Source organism: Eptesicus fuscus, chromosome 25 (assembly GCF_027574615.1).
Source record: "Eptesicus fuscus isolate TK198812 chromosome 25, DD_ASM_mEF_20220401, whole genome shotgun sequence".
Taxonomy (NCBI): domain Eukaryota; kingdom Metazoa; phylum Chordata; class Mammalia; order Chiroptera; family Vespertilionidae; genus Eptesicus; species Eptesicus fuscus.
In genome coordinates this window covers 9,240,885-9,259,055 of record NC_072497.1, presented here as the reverse complement: position 1 = coordinate 9,259,055, position 18,171 = coordinate 9,240,885, and the positions used below count along the sequence as shown (strand labels likewise).

The following is an 18,171-nucleotide window of genomic DNA, read 5'->3' as shown; positions in this document are numbered from 1 at the left end:
CAAGCATCTCACCCTCACACCCAGGCCCAAGCATGACAGAGCCCCCGACCCCCACCTGCTCCCCCGGGGTCCTGCATGAGGAAGCCGTGAGTGAATGGCAGAGTAGGTCTGCAGACGTAGCTAAGGAGAAAATCACTCTAAAAGCGACACAAAGAGAACCTCAGAGAAACGTATCTAACGTGAACAAGTTCTGAAAACACTGCGTTTTCCAAAAGCCAGAAATTCCCAAGTACCGTCACTGGAAAGAGGATAAATTCCTTAAGAGGAAAACATTTATTTGGGGGGTTACTTTGGTCTCAAAGTTGGTACCAAAGATGAAAAGAGACAAACCCCCCACACCTCCCCTCCCGGCTCTGAGACCTGCTGGGTTCAGCAGAAAGGTCTTACCTTCATCTTGACCTTCGCACAGGAGGCCAGGCTCTCTCGACAGCTTTTGTGGACAAAGGCACTGCAGTCTGAAAAGGAAGCAAAAACCCACAGGTGTCATTCACAGAGCAAACCGGGCCCCGGTTCCGGCGTGGGCCCCAGCAGCCCAGAGCTCCCGGGGCCGTGCTCACACGGGGAACAGAGCGACGGAGCGAGGCCGGCGGGCCTTCTCCCAGGCGGGCGTGTGATGTCACCCGGAGGCAGAGAGAAGCAAGAGCAGATGTGGTTTCTGATTCACGAGGACTCGAAGTCTGGGATCTCAGGCAGGAAGCTGAAAGGCTCCCAGAACTAAAACTAAGAGTGTCTGCCATCGATACAACACCCTGAGTCACGAGGAAATTCATAAGTAAAGCCCCCGTCAAAGGGGCTGGGAAACGTGTGACTATATCAGAGGCAGCGTGTGAGTCTGAAAACCTGTGTATGTCCTTCTACCTGGGCGCCCCCCAATCAAGAGCCACAGAAGACAGGTCATGAGAACGAAGCGCCTCTGGCAGCCCTGAATCAGCAAATGGGGAGACTTCCCTGACAGATGAAGAAGACACAACAGTTTGCCACGGACACAATTTTATTTCAACTCTGTTGTTTGTTTGCTTGCTTTCTTTTTTTAATTAAAAAATTATATTTAAAAAAATAAAATATATATATTTTATTGATTCTTTATAGAGAAGAAGGGAGAGGGACAGAGAGTCAGAAACATCGATGCGACAGAAACATCTATCAGCTGCCTCCTGCAACACCCCCTACTGGGGATGTGCCCGCAACCAAGGTACATGCCCTTGACCGGAATCGAACCTGGGACCCCTCAGTCCGTAGGCCGACGCTCTATCCATTGAGCCAAACCAGCCAGGGCTGTTTGCTTGCTTTTTAATCCTCAGTGACGGATACTCCCTCCACTGATTTTAGAGAGCGTGGAAGGGAGAGGTAGGGAGAGAGGAGAGAAACATGGATGTGAGGGATCCACATCAATCAGCTGCCTGCCAGGCTGGGGAACCCGCAACCCAGGTACGTGCCCTTGACCGGAATCAAACCTGGAACTCTTTGGACCAGGGCCGATGCTCTAACCACTGAGGCACACCGGCCAGGCCATCTCAATTCTTACTTGTCACTCTCTTGGCCTAACAGGGCCACTGGCGTGGCAGCCCAGCCCTCTGTGCCTCCGAGGGGCCAGCAGTGCTCACTGCTGCCATGACGTCAGACACCAGGACTGAGCCAGAAGGCCAGAGGTGAAGTCGAAACAAATAAGACGTCCCTCTGTGGGGACAACTGCCTCTCCAGGGAACAGGCTCCCTGAGAATAGGAACCAGATGTCATCCATTAAGCAACGCTTCACACAGATTCAGGAACTACACAGCACAGCTCCTGCGCATGCCAACTCCCTCACTATGGGCCGAGATGTTCTCTTAGCTCGTACGTACGAATGGGACGGGGGTGGGGTGGGGGGGATGGAGTGATGATGAGGAGGGGATGACACTAGGATGGGGACTGCCAGAATCCCAGACCCCAAGGCCTTCTCCCATTCCTTTCTCTACAGTGGCTCAACGCCTGCCTACTTGGTCCACGCTTCTCTGTCATCGATGTTTCCATCTCTGTATCCCTCTCCCTTCCTCTCTCTCAAGAAATAAAGGGGGGGGGGGGGTTTAAACAAACAAACAAAAACTGACCAACGAGCGCCCTGTGAGCAGGCCTTGCAGCCCGATGAGGCCCATCGCCCCACGGAGAATGACGTCACTCGCTGAGGGCGTGGTGCTAATACTTAGCCTTCAGCAATACTCAAGTGCTCCGGCCAATGTGTGAGATTTAAAAGACAACTTCAGCTGAAGAACCATAAAAGCAGATGTAATGTTTAAAAGGTGCTTCTGGTAAACAACTCTTCACACGAAGTCACTCTTCGGACACATGGCCCCACACCCACCACCCAGATGAAACGCTAATATGGTCACATGTCTTAGCGATCAACACTTTGCATGGACATCTGCTTAACACACTCAAGGGCCTACTTGACCACCACTCAGCCTGCTTCCGAGCTGTGCTGACTCCGCACAGCCACGGGCTCAGCGGTGTGCGTGGGTGACTTAGGAACTGCTGCCCCACTCGCATCGGCCAGAGTCATGAGGCTAAAACCTTATTCTCTGTTTTGGAAAACAGACATTTACCAAGAACACAAGCTGCAGAGACAAATCTATTACTTTTTCAAGCTCCCTGCCACAAACCATACCATGTTGTTAGGGAAGGCAAAGAATTATCTGGCCTTTTACTTATTGTTAAAGACGATTTCCTAACAGCAGTAAGCAATACGCCTTCATTTTTCAAAATTCTCGCAAGAGGTCTTGGCACAGAGAGTGATGGGAACAGAGCCCACCCCTCAATTAGACTCCTCTCAGCTTAAAAGAGCAAACTACCCCGACTTCCACTTCCATGAAGGGAATCGGCATCAAACACAAGACAAGGAAAACCCACAGAGCTGGGCACTACCATCTTATCTGTTGCTGCTGTTTTTCCTCTTTAAGCTCTGCCATCGACCACCTCAAATCTTTGGGGAACGTTATATACTATACATTCCTTCTCTTTCTGCAGACAAATAAAACCACCCATTAATGAGAGCATCTGAGGAGGATCAGCTCATGACGGTGAAGAGGAGGGGCCAGGCCCAAGGACCCGGAGTTACAGAATCCATGAACATGGACTGCCCCCGAGCGAGGGCTCACCTTCTCCGGTTCCACGCAGTCAGCACTCTGGAGGAAGGGGCTTCTCAGACTGCAGGCCACTGACCTTTAGGACATATGCCTCAAAGTTCTGATTATTCTGATGCTTCCTGAGGTCACAGGTTAAAGAAAGAGTTATATGTCCGGCCGGTGTGGCTCAGTGGTTCATCATCAACCCATGAACCCCCTGCAGAGGTCACAGTTTGATTCCTGGTCAGGGCACACGCCTGGTTGATGATGATTCTCTCTCATCATTGATGTTTCTATCTCTTTCTCCCTCTCCCTTCCTCTCTGAAGTAAAAAAAAAACAACTTGTTTTTTTTTGAAGATTTAGTTTACTTAAGGACAGAAAGGTGCAACTTCTTCCTATCATTTCAAACCTAACCGAGCAAACTAAAGCAACACGAACAACACAAACCGCTTCCATAGGAGCAGCTGAGAAATACGTGCTCCACAATCCTTTCTGCCCCGTCTCGGGAGCCATCTGTGGGCGTGGGAGACGCTGCCTGGTCTGGATGGACGAAGCTCAGAGGCAAAGGCCTGTAAGACGTGCTCGGTAGCTGGTGTAATAACCACAGGCCGAGGTACAGAACAAGAGGAAAGCCACAAAAAAGAGCCAACTCATCCTAGCTGAAGGCCTCCTGTAACAGCATTTTCGTAAGAACACGCAGACAAGAATCGAACAGATGCCGCAGCGAGATGGAGGAGATGGTTTGCAATATGTAGAAACATTTTTTCTGGCTTATCGTGGCTAAGGATCACCATCAAATTCAGATATCTAAGACATCAATCTGTATTCTTACAATGGTATTATTATTTTATTGTTGTTAATCCTTACTTAAGAATATTTTTTCATTGATTTTGAGAGAGAGTGGTAGGGAGGGGGAGAGACAGAGAGAGAGAAACATCGATGTGAGAGAGACACATTGATTGGTTGCCTCCCACATGCACCCCAACCAGGGCCCGGGACCGAGCCTGCAACCAAGATACGAGCCCTTGGCCGGAATCGAACCTGAGCCCCTTCAGTCAGGCGGCTGACGCACTAACACTGAGCAACCAGCCAGGGCTTATATTGGTATCTTTAAGAGACAATACATGACATTCAGTTAAGTAGAAGAAAAACAAAATGAAAATGCTCCCTCTCTGATCAATAATTGGCTCTATTAGGCGCTTCTTTCAAATCTTCCTTTTCCCTAAACAATGAACTTCTTTAATCAATTATATGTATTTTACTATTTCATGTAAGGAACGCACTCTACATGTGAGAAAAGGCCTGTCTAGAGACCTGCCTTTCAAACCCAAAGTGAAACCCAACCATCACACACACCCTGAACTCTTATGTTTCCTGCTTAGATCGCAGCTGGTCTACTTGTTTATTTTTTTAATCAAGAGAAACAGCCTACCACAAAAGTACTCAGAAGCTGCTAACACAACAGAAAATGAATCAACAATAATCTCAGTATCATTTTACATCTGTTTAAAGCAAACAAAAACAGAACCACTGGCCAAATCCAAAAACCCAAACATAACAGATTCCTCTGCAGGACTCCACCAAGCATTCCAACAACCACATCGCTGAGGCCGCTGGAGAGAGCGGCTGGCAGGCGGCTCAGAGGGCTCCACGCAACTGGGGAAGGGAGAACCGCCCCTCCTCTCCCATCAAGGTGACCTGATCCTAAATCACGAGTTGAATTCTGATTTCGGATCAAAAACGAAATCAAAATTAAAAAAAAACAAAAAACACACAACTACAACAATGAGACGCAAACAGAAATGCCAGGTTTCTCCTAAATTCAATCGCTGTGAGGTCCTGACAAGGGGCTTCCTTCCTTCGGTGCTTCCACTGCAGTCCCCACGCCCCAGAGGCGGCCACGAGAGGCCTATGCTGGCGGCCCTGCTCCCGGCTGCTCCTGTGCCCGTGACCATGAGCATTTCCGCCCACGTCCACATCAGGGACTCAGCTCTGGATTCCAGTGGAGTTAAGAGATGCTGACTTGCTTGGGGACATTCTATCCAACTGAACCTATTAGTATTTGCATGCAAGAGGGTATCTTTATTTAAAATATATTCTTATTGATTTCAGAGAGGAAGGGAGAAGGAGAGAGAGAAACATCAATGAAGAGAGAGAATCATGGATTGGCTGCCTCCTGCACGCCCCCCACTGAGGATTGAGCCCGCAACCGGGGCATGTGCCCGGATGAGAAATCGAACCGTGAAAGTGACTCAAGACGTTTGGAAGAAGGTGCAAATCAATACCGGCCATCACAACGCCATCATGATGCACTATGTGGCTGGGCTTCGAAACCACAAGTCAGTACTGGCTGCGCAGCTGCTTGAAGTCTGAGGCTCAGGGTCCGAAAAGAGAGTTCTGCTAAAGCAAAGGAAGCTAAGGACACAGGGGAGGCAAGTGGCCGACTGGAAGCTACAATTCCTGAGACTCCTGGGAAGATCCTGAACACGAGGGGATGGAGCGAAGGGAAAAAAGACCGAGTCCCCGAATTACTCAGATTTTCCACTTCCTGCCGAGATAACAGATGGGGCCTCAGACACACAATCCTCACTGCAGGCTGTCCTTCAGGAAGCGGGGACCAGCCCATGACTTCATTCCTTTTGCTTCTTTGGGAACATGACTACTCAGTGCTCCTTTCCTCTCAAGCCTTGGTTCTCCCCTCATCATTTTGTTAAGTGACAGGCTGAGCACACTGTCACACATAAACCTTCATGCCACCACTAACTACCCCTGGAAGTGAGCGCTAAGCTACAGTGAGGCCAGGAGTGCCTCAATTTGCGGGGGGAGGCCTGGTACGCAAATTTAAAATGTATTTTTGAACCTTAGGTGCACACTGGCCCTACCAAACTGTTCCTTTCTGCTGTCTGGTTCTTTCCATTTCATACTGCCAATCAAGAAATCTGATCTTGCCCGGCCGGTGTGACTCAGTGGTTAGGCATTGACCCATGAACCAAGAGGTCACCAGTCTGATTCCTGGTCAGGGCACATGCCCAGGTTGTGGGCTTGATCCCCAGTGGGGGGCGTGCAGGAGGCAGCCGACTGATGTTTCTCATCAATGTTTCCACCTCTCTATCCTTTTCTCTTCCTCTCTAAAAAAAATCAATTAAAGTAATTTTTAAAAATAAATAAATTGCACAGTAAGACAAATATGGCTGCAGACAACATTTGGGGTATAATATATCCAGAGAAGTAATTTTACAAGAATGTGAGTGATACAGCCAGCCCTAAAAAGTCACCACCTCTGTAGCACAGAGAAGATCAGCTGTGGGCTATGTGTTAGCTGTTCTGCTCAGGAAAGGGATGGGAATTATTATTGCAATAAACTTCGAATCTGCTCAAATGAACTTTACAAAATTCCCAATTTCAGCAAGGTCACTATTTTTAGTAACAGATCACTTGGGACACTCCACACAAATGACCCAAAACCAGATAATGTCATGACGTCACAGTCGGAGAAGTGCTTCTTGCAGTCTGAATTAGTCACTACTTAGTCTGAACTGTTCACAGGGATGACACGATGCCGATCGCCTTAGCCGTCCGGCGACTGGCTGGGCTCAGGGCCGCTGGGTCTCCAGACTGGTCCCCTCTGACCACAGCAGCCTCCTTGGTTTGCCTGGGTGTGTGCTACCAACACCGTCACTTTCTGCCTGTGCAACGTTTTTAGGCGTCGTGCCGTGGAGCAGGGTACCGCGAATGACTGCATGTGGGTCAACGCCGGCCCATGACCTACTTTCGTGTGTCCATGAGCTACCAAGGGTTTTCACATTTTTAAATGTTTGGAAAAGTAAAAAAGATTAATATGTCCTAACACATGAAAATTACATACAATTCCATTCCACCGTCCATAAAGGAAGTTTACCGGGACCCAGTCATGCTCATTGGTTTCGGCATGGTCTACGCTGATTTTGCATTAAAACCGCACAATGCTGTAGTGGTTGCCGCCAGGTCTAAGATATCTGCTATCTGGTCCTTGACAGAAACAATCAGCCAATCTCCATCTCAGAGCAGCATCTTATCAAAAGCAGGAACCACCCGCCCCGAGTGGCTCGGCGGCCAGAGTGGCTCAGCGGTTGAGCGTCAACCAATGAACCAGGAGGTCACGGTTTGATTCCCGGTCAGGGCACATGCCCAGGTTGTGGGCTTGATCCCCAGTAGGGGGCGTGCAGGACGCAGCCGATCAATGATTCTCATCATTGATGTTTCTCTCTCTCTCTCTCTCCGAAATCAATAAAAATATCTAAAAAAAATAAATAAAAAAAAGAAAAGAAAACCAGGAACCATGCTCAGGGAACAGACCGGGGTTCCAGGTGGTTTTCAGCAGGTTGGCGATGGTCGCATGGAACACCCCTGCACAAAGGAGTCTCCCTTGGCCGTCTGCACACCTGGCTGCGGGCAGGCTGCTGCTGCTCACACCAGGTTCCAGAATAAAACGGAGCACGCTGACCTGACCTGGGACGACTGGTGGCTCTTAGGGTGGGGCCTATGAGACCGTTCTGGGGCTGAGAGCCAGCAGGACAGAATGTCTGAAATTGGAGCTCTCTGAAAAAAAACAGGCTCTATGTTCTCCACCTAGAATGTCCTTCTTCAGGGGTGTTTAAAGAAAGACACAAAAAGGGCTACTTCTCCATCTAAAGGAGGAAGAGGTAGGGCAGGGTGGCCAGGAAACGAGAACGGAGCGTCCGAGAGCGCGGACGGGAGGAAGCGCGTCTTACGTGCACAAGTGTAGGCGTCCTTGCTGGTGAAGGCCTTCGCGCACTGGCTGCAGCTGATGGGGCCCACGACGGGAATGGCACTGAAAGAGTGGCCGTTGAGGAGCTTCCTGTCCTTGTCCTTCTCTTTGGAATCCTTCTCCTTCTCCTTGGTTTTCTCTTTCTCTTTCTCCTTTTCCTGCCGCAGAAGAGAATCAATGGTGAACGGAACGCTGGAAGGCCTTCCCTTCCCCTGAGCCACCCAGATGGCACGTGGTCAGCCGTGGTGGGCGAATGCTTGGAACCAAAGTTAGGAACGCTGTCCTAGACAACTTACGGTTTATTTTATTTTTATGTTTTGGTAATCCTCACCTGAGGATATTTTCCCCATTGCTTCTTCAGGAAGAATAGATGGGAGGGAGAGAATATGGAGGGAGGGAAGGAGGGAGAGAGAAGCATCAGTTGGGAGACAGACACATGGATTGGCCACCTCGCACACGTGGCCCCGACTGGGGGCAGGGAGCTAAACTGCAACCCGGGTGTCTGCCAGAAACCCAGGTAGGGGCCTTGACTAGGAATCAAACCTGTGACCCTTCGGTGTGCAGGCTCACGCTCTAACCATTGACCAACACCGGCCAGGGCAACCTTTTTTTAAAAATTAACTTGTGAAAAACCACAGGAAGACTGGCCAGGCGAAGCAGCTCTGTCACTGGCTTGCTCAGTGCTTCTTTACCCCGACAAACACCATGGCCAGGGCCCACACCGGAAAGAGGTCCCGGTGCTAGAGAAGGCGGCGTCTGCAGAGGCCGAGAACCCAAGCACAGCCGCACAGCAGCGAGCAGGGAGCTGGGGGCCAGCTGCAGGCCCGGGGCAGAGGGGCAGCGGGAACTCGGGAGCAGCCTGAGGGAGAGGAAGATGATGGAGGGGCACAAAAAACGGCCGAGGTTCCTCTCTGACTTCCTACACCCATCACAAACCCCAAGTGAGGACACGTCTCTGAGGGTGTCGCCCTCACTCTAGCCAGAAGTATGACACACCCACCCACATATACATGTTCAGTTTTACTCACTGGAATTCCAAGGTTCACGATGTTCACGTCGGCCCAGTTTTCAAATTGAGGGGAGGAGGAATTTAAAGTCAACAACGTAAAGGTCACTCAGCACTGTCAGCGCATTCAGCTGGCTCATCAATGCCAACTGACGAGCTTCCTTTCACACCAACTAGACCGTGAACTACAAGCCACAGAGGAGGAAGAATGCACTCAGTGGTCCTCTAATCACCACCTGTGGGTGCCGTTTTCCAGGGAACACAATTCTGTTGTTGCAATCTAAAAAACCTCCTGGAAAATGAGCACCCCAAAGCCAGTGATAATGACCACTACTGAAGGCCTCACAGTCTGAGTCAACGCCTTCCACACACTCTTTCATCTGATTCAGCAACTCTGTGTGTGTGTGTGTGGTGGGGGGGGGGGGGCATTGTGCTTCCCATTTACAACTAATAAAGATAAAGAGCAGCTAAATTTTTAAAAAATATTTTATGGATTTTTTTACAGAGAGGGAAGGAGAGGGATAGAGAGTTAGAAACATCGATGAGAGAGGAACACTGATCAGCTGCCTCCTGCACACCCCACTACTGGGGATGTGCCCGCAACCAAGGTACATGCCCTTGACCGGAATCGAACCTGGGACCCTTCAGTCTGCAGGCCGACGCTCTATCCACTGAGCCAAACCGGTTAGAGCAAGAGCAGCTAAATATTTGAATAGCTCCTATGTGCCAAGCACTGTCAAAAGCAATTTACATACATTTTCTCACAAAAACCCAAGGAGTCAGTAAGTCCTAGTTATTAGCTTAGAGGTGGTGAATACTGCATTTGCGGCCACACACGAGTAATTCCCAGCTGGCATGACGATGCCGACCCTGCAGCTCCGCTCCGTTCACGTCATTCCCCTGCCAGGAGCCGGAGAGGCTTGTTGACTCACAAAAGGTCACACAGCAAGCGATCAGCAGAACCCAGGTCTCCCGCCTGCTACTCAGAACCGAAACGATGACTGTTTGCTAAGTCTATGGTGCAGGCAAAGTCCTTTTTAGCAGAACACACAATAAAAATCTAAGCACCGAATTGCTACACTTTAGAACTATAAAAAAATAACAAGAGAGGAAGGGAGAGAAACTACTGTACTTCACTTTACAAAACAGGAAGCTGTTCTGAGGGGAAATTAGTAACCGCTAAAGACATAAAGCTCTAATAAAAGTCAATAACAAAAATGAAGTTTTTCAAGTAATTTCTTTCTTTGAACAAAATTTTGTTGAAGGCTTTTCCATATACACACACACAATGTTCATCTGAAAAGCACCTGACTTGCTGCTCAAGAAAGCTAATGCATGCTCCAAGAGTAAAACAAATCTATTGCAACTTATTCCCTCAAACCTTGCAATGACTTTCAAGTCTGAATATGTAACAAATAATATCCTCATCCTTACAACAACCCAAAGCAGTCCTTCCAAGGATAAAACAAGACAATCAACTCCATTGTCTCTGTGTCTATTAGCATTCAGCGCTTTAAAGAAGCCAGCTCTTACCTCCCCATGTTTTGATCCTATGAACCTCACTGTTATTTGGGGTACATCATAGAACCGACCCCATTTGACCGACATGATGGACCGCCATGCCAGGAAAGGTGCTCTCACAGGAGGAGGGGCTCATGCCAGCCGGGTCGAGCCCAGCAGCTTCGCGCTGCCATTAGAGAAACCTTCAGAGGAAGCCAGGACGGGTTGAGAAAGGGAGGGAGGAGGAAGGAGGGAGGGGGAGGCTGCTGGCTTCCTTAACACAAGCTTAACCATTTGAATGCTGCCTGGAAGCCAACTACCCTAGTGATGGGGACACAGGAAATGAAACAAAACTAACTCCCCAAAACACAGTGTGTGTGTGGGATGGGAACTCTGACAAGGATGGAAGCCAATTTGTTAACGCTAGAAGCGAAGGAATACATCTTACCTATTTAAAAACAGATGCCTTGCCCTGGCCAGTGGCTACAGCGTCAGCCGTGGCCTGAAGGGTCCTGGGTTTGATTTCGGTCAAGGGCAAGTGCCTTGGTTGCAGAGTAGATCCCCAGCCCTGGTCGGGGCGTGTGGAGGAGGCAACCAATGGATGTGTCTCTCTCACATCAATGTTTCTCTCTCTCTCCGTCTCCCTTCCACTCTCTCTAAAAATCAATGGAAAAATATCCTCGGGTGAGGATTAACAACAACAAAAGAATTAAAAACAAATGCCTCATTTTATGAAAAGCATTAGACAAGCAATTGAATTTTTTTTTATAAATCAGAGACACTCTGGACAACTGGGAAGCAGGCTGTGATTATGCAACCTGTCGCGCTGCCGACCTCCAAGAAGGCATCGGTGAGATGAGGCATCTGCCTAACACTGCTGACCATGGCCCCGGTGTCTGCAGAGGACAGCTGTGTGGCAGGCTGGCTTCAAGGGGGCCGCCCACGCCCCTGTGAGCGAGAACATTCTGTGTGTGCGCACTGTGTCTGAACGCTCTGTAGCAAGCAGCTTACTTAGCAGGAAACAGTCCTCTCTGTCAAAGGTACTGAGAGACAAAAGCAGAAACTGCCCGTCTTCCTGTCCCACTTCCTGTTTAGGCTCTCCGCCTTTCGAAAACAATACATTTACCTGTAACTCATGCCACCTACTGATAATTCTTAAAAGGACATGTGAAGATGGGTCTCAATTTCTCAAACCCTGTGTGTATGTAGCTACAGGCAAACTGTACTTTTTTTTTTTTTTTGCGACTGTCTGAAATTTCTATAACCTTGCTCCGGATACAGCAGGGCAAGGCCTCAAACCGTTCCAAAATGTTCTGGCAAGCACTGTAGGAATGCACAGGGTCACCCCAGACCCAAGCACGCTGGAGGCTTGCAGCAGGCAAACTGTATTACCCAGAAGAGGCACCGTCAGCCACCCAGCGGCGGGCTCTGGGATCCTCTGAATATCATATAACTGTTTATTACCATATATTTAAAACTAACGTAACAAATTAACATAATGACTGTAATATATCTTGGTTAATAACTTCAAATTACTTTATATGTCTATATATGATCCTTAATTATAAGGAAAGTAGAAATTTCCAAACCACTTCTAGAGACTTTAGGAAGAATCAGAGGTGGTGATTTAATATAATCCTCAGAAAATGCTGAAATTTTCCCTTTAAAAGCAGGAATGCTTATATTGTACATCAATAAAAACAGATGAGATGAGCTCCAGTAATATCTCTTTAAAAAATAATTTAAAAGTAAAAATGTGTCCTTTTCGTAAAAATAGCATTTCTAGTTTTTTAGCATTATGGAAAAGTCACATTGTTCAAGAACTAAGAAATTATCCACTTGTTTCTGTGTTATCATTCAGAGCAGCGATTTTCAACCTTTTCCATCTCATGGCAAACATGAACTAAGCGCTAAAATCCCGTGGCACTGCACTCACACTGGACACCTGATGGTGTGTAGGCTGTTGTCATCTTTTTATTTGACAATCTAAGGGAAAAGAGGTCAGAGCCCGGACTAAATACTCAGGTACTGCTTGTTCTAAACATTCTCGTAGCACACTGGTTGAAAATCACTGGTTGAAAATCATTGGTTTAGAGAATAAAATACTTTTGCATAATAACGCTCTACTGTTAGTGCAATGACATATAAAACCAGGGTATTAATGTAACTTAAAAATGTTACTCTGGCCTGTGTGGCTCAGTCGCTGAGTATTGACCTATGAACCAGGAGGTCACGGTTCAATTCCTGGTCAGGGCACATGCCCGGATCGTGGGCCGGATCCCCAGTAGGGGCCGTGCAGGAGGCAGCCGATCCATGATTCTCTCTCATCATTGATGTTTCTATCTCTCTCCAAATCCCTTCCTCTCTGAAATCAATAAAAACTATATTTTAAAGTTGTATTGCTTCAGTATTTCCCCTATTTCTTACTATCGCTTGGTACATTGACAAAAGCTAAAATGTTCTACTGGAGGTTCTAAAACAATCCTATTTAAAGTTAGGTAGCAACAATTATGGAAGGTGACTTTTAAACCTCTTAATATATTTGGCCACCGGGGTACTCTAAACATCGGAGAATATGAAATAGATTGCAATCAAGGTTACAGACTTGCAATTTTCGAGGTTTCCACTGCTAGAGATAGCACTAGCCCCCCGAGATTAAATCTTGAAGCCAAGAGAGAAAGAGGAACCACCTCATTGCATAAGGGTGTTGCCATTTGGACAAGAGGTCAACAGATACAGTTTCTGCCAGTGATGACAGACTTCCTTTTCTCCTGCCCTTTCTCTTCACCTCCCACTAGTAAACTCTAGTTCTCTGAGATTATGAAAAGAGTTAAAAAGAAAAGGACACTATTTAGTGACAGATTTGTTGAAGGATGAGCCTGAAACGTCAAGAACTACTTGCTGGAAGTTGACCACACGAGGCTCTGCCTTAGTATTATCTAGTTCTGTGGCCGCAAACACACTTCTTTGCACTTCATTCTGTGAAAGGAGGAGGCTGGGACTTTTTTTAAAGGTCAGGTTCCAGTTTCTTAGTTCAGTCTTTTTTTTTTTTTTTTTTTTAATATATTTTTATTGACTTCAGAGAGGGAGAAGGCAAGAGTGGTAGAAACATCAATGATGAGAGAGAATCATTGATCGCTGCCTCCCGCACACCCCTCACTGGGGATAGAGCCCACAACCCCGGCATGTGCTCTGACCGGAAACAGAACTGGTGACCTCTTGGTTCATGGATCAAGGCTCACCACGGACCCACGCCGGCTGGACCAATGGCACTTACTTTGCTCTTTTTGCTGCTGGACATTTTATTCTTGATGTAGCTGAAAGTGCGGCTGACTTTTGTTCCACTCTTCCCTTCGAAGTCTTTCTTGGAGGGGCTCTGTGGTAGGAAGCTGTAGTTCTCCTCTGTTATACTAGATAAAAACAAGAAGACTGGTTTTGAAAAGAAAAAGACTACAGAAGCTATTTTTAAAAAGTTAAAACATCTTCTACATCCTTCTTCATGCCCATTCTGGTCAGGTGTCAGTGTAGCTACGAGTCAGGTGCCTGATGTACTCACATGGAAACGGGAGGCAGAGTGAGAGGGGGCAGGGGCTGCTGAACATTTGATACAATAACGTCAGAGAACAGCCTCCACAATGCCCATGTCCTGCTGCCAAAGGCACCGTATCATCTCACATTATCACAAGAAGGGGGAGTCCAGGACAGTAAGAGACTTCAAGAAAGACCGTATTCACACAACTTTTATTACCATCTATTATTATAACTATACTATTTTTATAGTTATTGCTAATCTCTCACTGTGCCTAATTTACACTGAGTGGCCAGATTATGATGATTTCTGAATGCATAATAATCTGGCCACTCAGTATATATATATTAGAGGCCTGGTGCATGAATTCGTGCATGGGTCGTGTCCGGCCAGCCTGGCCAGGGGGAGGGGACATGGGCAGTTGACCGGCCTGCCTGCTGGTCGAGGGGACAATTTGCATATTAGCCTTTTATTATATAGGATATACACTGAGTGGCCAGATTATTATGTGTTCAGAGATCATCATAATCTGGCCACTCAGTGTGTAAACTTTATCATTCGTATGTCTATATAGAAAAAATACAGTATACCTAGTGTTTGGTACTATTGCAGTTTCAGGCAGCCCTGGGGATTTTGGAATGTAGCCCCTGAGGACAAGGGGGACTACTGTGTACACACACACACACACACACACACACACAAAATGGTGTTAAAAAAGCAAGAACCCAATGAACTCAGTTAATTAAATGCCACAACACAGTTTGGATTCTCTTCACTTCCCCCTTGGGAAAAGGAGTAACAGAGAAATGTCTAGTACCTCTCTGTCAGATTAGCGCTGGTGTTGTGGAAAGACCGGGAACCTGGAACACAAAAATGGCGGCAAAATAGTTAGAACCAAAGGCTTGTACCCAAACGACAGAGAAAATGTCTAAAATGTTTACAGTGACCCAGATGAAGCAGAGATGGCATCTGAAAGCCAGTGTGTGCTGCCTTCTCCTCCTAAGGGTTTGGTAGAAAGAAAATAAAACTTGAAACCTTTAAATGAGAACTATATGATAGGGAGGGAATTTCCCGGGACAAATGTTTAATCCAGGATTCAAGTAATAGAACAACCCCCAAATTAAGAATTTTTTCCTAATGTTCAAACATACGAAAGACATTTTTACATAATTCTTGTTCTTACCAAATTCAGTTCCTATTGGCCATCATTCATAGATGATGTCACAGGAAGAATACAAAATAGGAAATTAGATGTCATATGCGGCATGCTGTTTATTTTGCACTCAGACATTTCTATACTAAAAGCCTAGCTAATGGGCATGATCTTTTCCTGAGCATTGCTGGGTTAGTCAACGGGAAGGAGCATCCGAGCTGGTGCAAGTGAGTGTCTCTAACTTGGGCCGAGATCTCAGGATTTCATCGGGGAAAGGAGGGGGTGACACAGATTCTGAGGTCCTCTCCAGGATGGTGCTTGATAAACCTAGCAGTGCAGGTCCATCCTTTCTCCTTCCACAACTCCCGGACCAGGGGGTCAAGACGAAGGCTAAGCCCCCCCGAGGTTCCCCTGCTGCCTCCTTTATCCTAGGCCCTCCCCGTCCCACTGTCCCCAGCCTTAATAAACGTCCTCTCAAAACAAAGAAAATAAAAAAGCTAAGGCTGCCTCAGACAGCAGGGCAATAAGTAGAACAGAGGGCACATCATTATGATTAACCCTTAAACGCCCAAATTGTTCTAGATTATGAACAGAAACGCAAAATTGTAGTTATTACTCAGTACACATATAACAGGTGGGAATAATGCCCCTGTTTTACCTGCCATGCTGACCTACTTCCCACACTACTATGAATACATTGAGATGAAACAGCCTTGTCAAGTTTCTAAACCGGGTAACGTCCAATAAGAACATACTAACCTGAAACCTACAGTGAGAAAAAGGACTGTGTGTGGGAGGGGGAGGGGGGGCAGAGTTCCAAGGAAAGAAAATAGGAGAAAAAGGCAAGAAGGAAAAGTTTAACACTCGCGTTTAAATACCAGGAGTGGACATCTAGATATCTGTCCATGAGACAGAACAAGTAAAACCAGGAGGAAGGGAAAGTGCCTGATGAAACGGCAAGTTCTGTGAGGTCAGCGTCACAGAAGGTACGAGGTGGGATGGGAACACCCGCTGAGCCTTTGAAGGCCTCTGTGTCCTGGGACGGTATCTCATGCCCTGGCGTCAGGCCACTGGGTTAATCAGTGTAGGGAGTGTGCAGAGGACAAAAACGGTTTTATCCAAATTAACTCCCAAGCAAAGCATGAAGACGAATGGTTTAGGATGGTGGCATGCAGGGGGAGAAAAGCCCCCCTCAGCTTCTTAGTACAGAGCCCGGAGCATTCTCAGTGCCGGTCAGAGCCTGGGGAGCAGCGCTGGACAGCCAAGGCGCTACTTACTCTGCAGCTCCTCCTCCTCCTCACTGGAATGGGAAGAGCCGAGAGAAAAGAGAGTTTTAGACTTAAGGAGGAGCGGAGAGATGCTGACGGAGAAGGAGATCCGCCGTGCGGGCTGCGGCTGCGGCTGCGCTGAGAAGTGGTTAACGGGAGACGTTAGAAGAGGCCCCTCCAACCCCCACACACAGAGTAACGTCACTGGCCTGTGGGACTCCCGTCTAGGCAAACGATGCCATTTATCCCGAGTGCGTCCTCATTTCTGCATAAGGAGGATTCTAATGCAGCTTAACAAATCCATTAAGCACGATGGACTCCTTACGCTATGGAAACAATAGTTCTGAAGGGGCGTAATGTATGGCTGGAGTTTCCTTTCCCTTCAAAGCAAAGCAGCAGCAGCAGCGGAGCTCAGGACTCGAGCCTGGCTCTCCTGCTCCTCACTCACTCCCACCACGTGCACTGGTGACACGTAACTTCTCTCTCAGGCCTCCCCTCCCCTTCGAGCCGGGGACACATTCACCTCACTGCTCTCCGGCAGGGGTATCCCACACGCAGCTCCAACCAAAAAGGCACATCCATCAACTCATCTCTTCCTCCAGATCTGCTCCTGCCCTCTACCCCTCCCATGGGTGAGTGGGACCTGAAGATAACTCATTAGGGAAAACTGAAAGGTGGGCAGCGCCCTGGAGTCCTGCCATCACAGCCAAGTCCTTCTGATTTGGTCTTCTAGAATTCTCTATCAGCTTCTTCCCAATGCCACTGCTCCAGGCCTGGGTCAGGCCACCAAACGCTCATCGCAATCATGCAACAGCCCGTCACTGCTCTGCCCGCTTCTCCACCCAACGCGCTCTTCAGTGTGGTCTCTCTGAAGTGTTTCATTCAATGAACTAATCAGTTTAATCAACCTAAGTCACTCCACGGCCCTCAGATAAGAAGCCCAAATCCCTCAGCCCTGCTTCCCACATACTAATTCACTTAGCAAATTCCTACTTTTGTTTTGGTCTGAACTCTGATATTGCTAAACACAGATTAAAGTGTGTATGTAGGTATATAATATAAAATATATAATACGTACATGCACTTAACTATGCCTACATTCCACACTTATTTAATCGAAAGACCAATAGAAAAAAACTCTTATTTGCCTGACTAAACTTTTGTACTGACAGATCTATCCATGTTATCTTTTCCCAATAGCATTCTAACCCCGGCTGGTGTGGTTGGGCGTCAACCTATGAACCAGGAGGTCAAAGTTCGATTCCTGGTCAAGGCACAAGCCCAGGTTGCGGGCTCAATCCCCACCCAGTAGGGGGCGCGCAGGAGGCAGCTGATCAATGATTCTATCTCATCATTGATGTTTCTCTCTCTCTCTCCCTCTTCCTTCCTTTATGAAATAAAAATATTAAAAACAAAACAAAGCCCAGAATTATTCTGCACAGCGAAACCGAAGTTTATTCTTAAGTTCTGTCCGGAAACTATGTAAGTCTCCACCCAGTCCTCTGTGGTGCAAGCGGAGAAAAGCTACACACATTTCCTGGAGCGGGTCCTCTGAGGGCAGCCCTGCCGGCATCTTCCCACACCACACAGGCAGCGCCGGAGCTCTCGGACCTCTAAAAGGAGTGGACAAGTCCATCGCGTTCACCCGTCAACGCGGCAAACCGAGGACCTGCGTCGGGAAGCTTCCCCACGCAGGGTGGTTCCAGAGTGAGCTGCCGCCAGTCTAGATTTCCGCCCAGAAAGTGAGACAGAAATACTTGAGTCACCACCTTTACTCAGTATTTTCCTCTACATCAATGGATTTCTGCAACGGATCCGGCTGAGAAGGAAGGCTGAGTTTGTCTGTTT

The 18,171-nt window shown here is 47.7% G+C and overlaps 1 protein-coding gene and 1 non-coding gene across 8 annotated transcripts in view; both read right to left on the bottom strand.

The window, feature by feature from the left end:
* The window catches only part of AKAP13 (A-kinase anchoring protein 13), a 184,106-nt gene that overhangs the window by 22,612 nt on the left and 143,323 nt on the right, over positions 1-18,171 (bottom strand). For all 7 annotated transcript variants that reach the window (XM_028132592.2, XM_054713359.1, XM_054713358.1 and 4 more), the window contains 4 exons: positions 14,720-14,762; positions 13,651-13,783; positions 7,851-8,025; positions 388-455 (listed from right to left, as the gene is read on the bottom strand). In XM_028132592.2, the coding sequence (XP_027988393.2) occupies positions 388-455; positions 7,851-8,025; positions 13,651-13,783; positions 14,720-14,762 (419 nt within the window). The remainder of the gene's footprint in view (positions 1-387; positions 456-7,850; positions 8,026-13,650; positions 13,784-14,719; positions 14,763-18,171) is intronic.
* LOC129148415 (small nucleolar RNA SNORA9) lies at positions 11,617-11,748 on the bottom strand. The gene has a single exon (XR_008555439.1). It is a non-coding gene; the product is annotated as a small nucleolar RNA SNORA9 (small nucleolar RNA).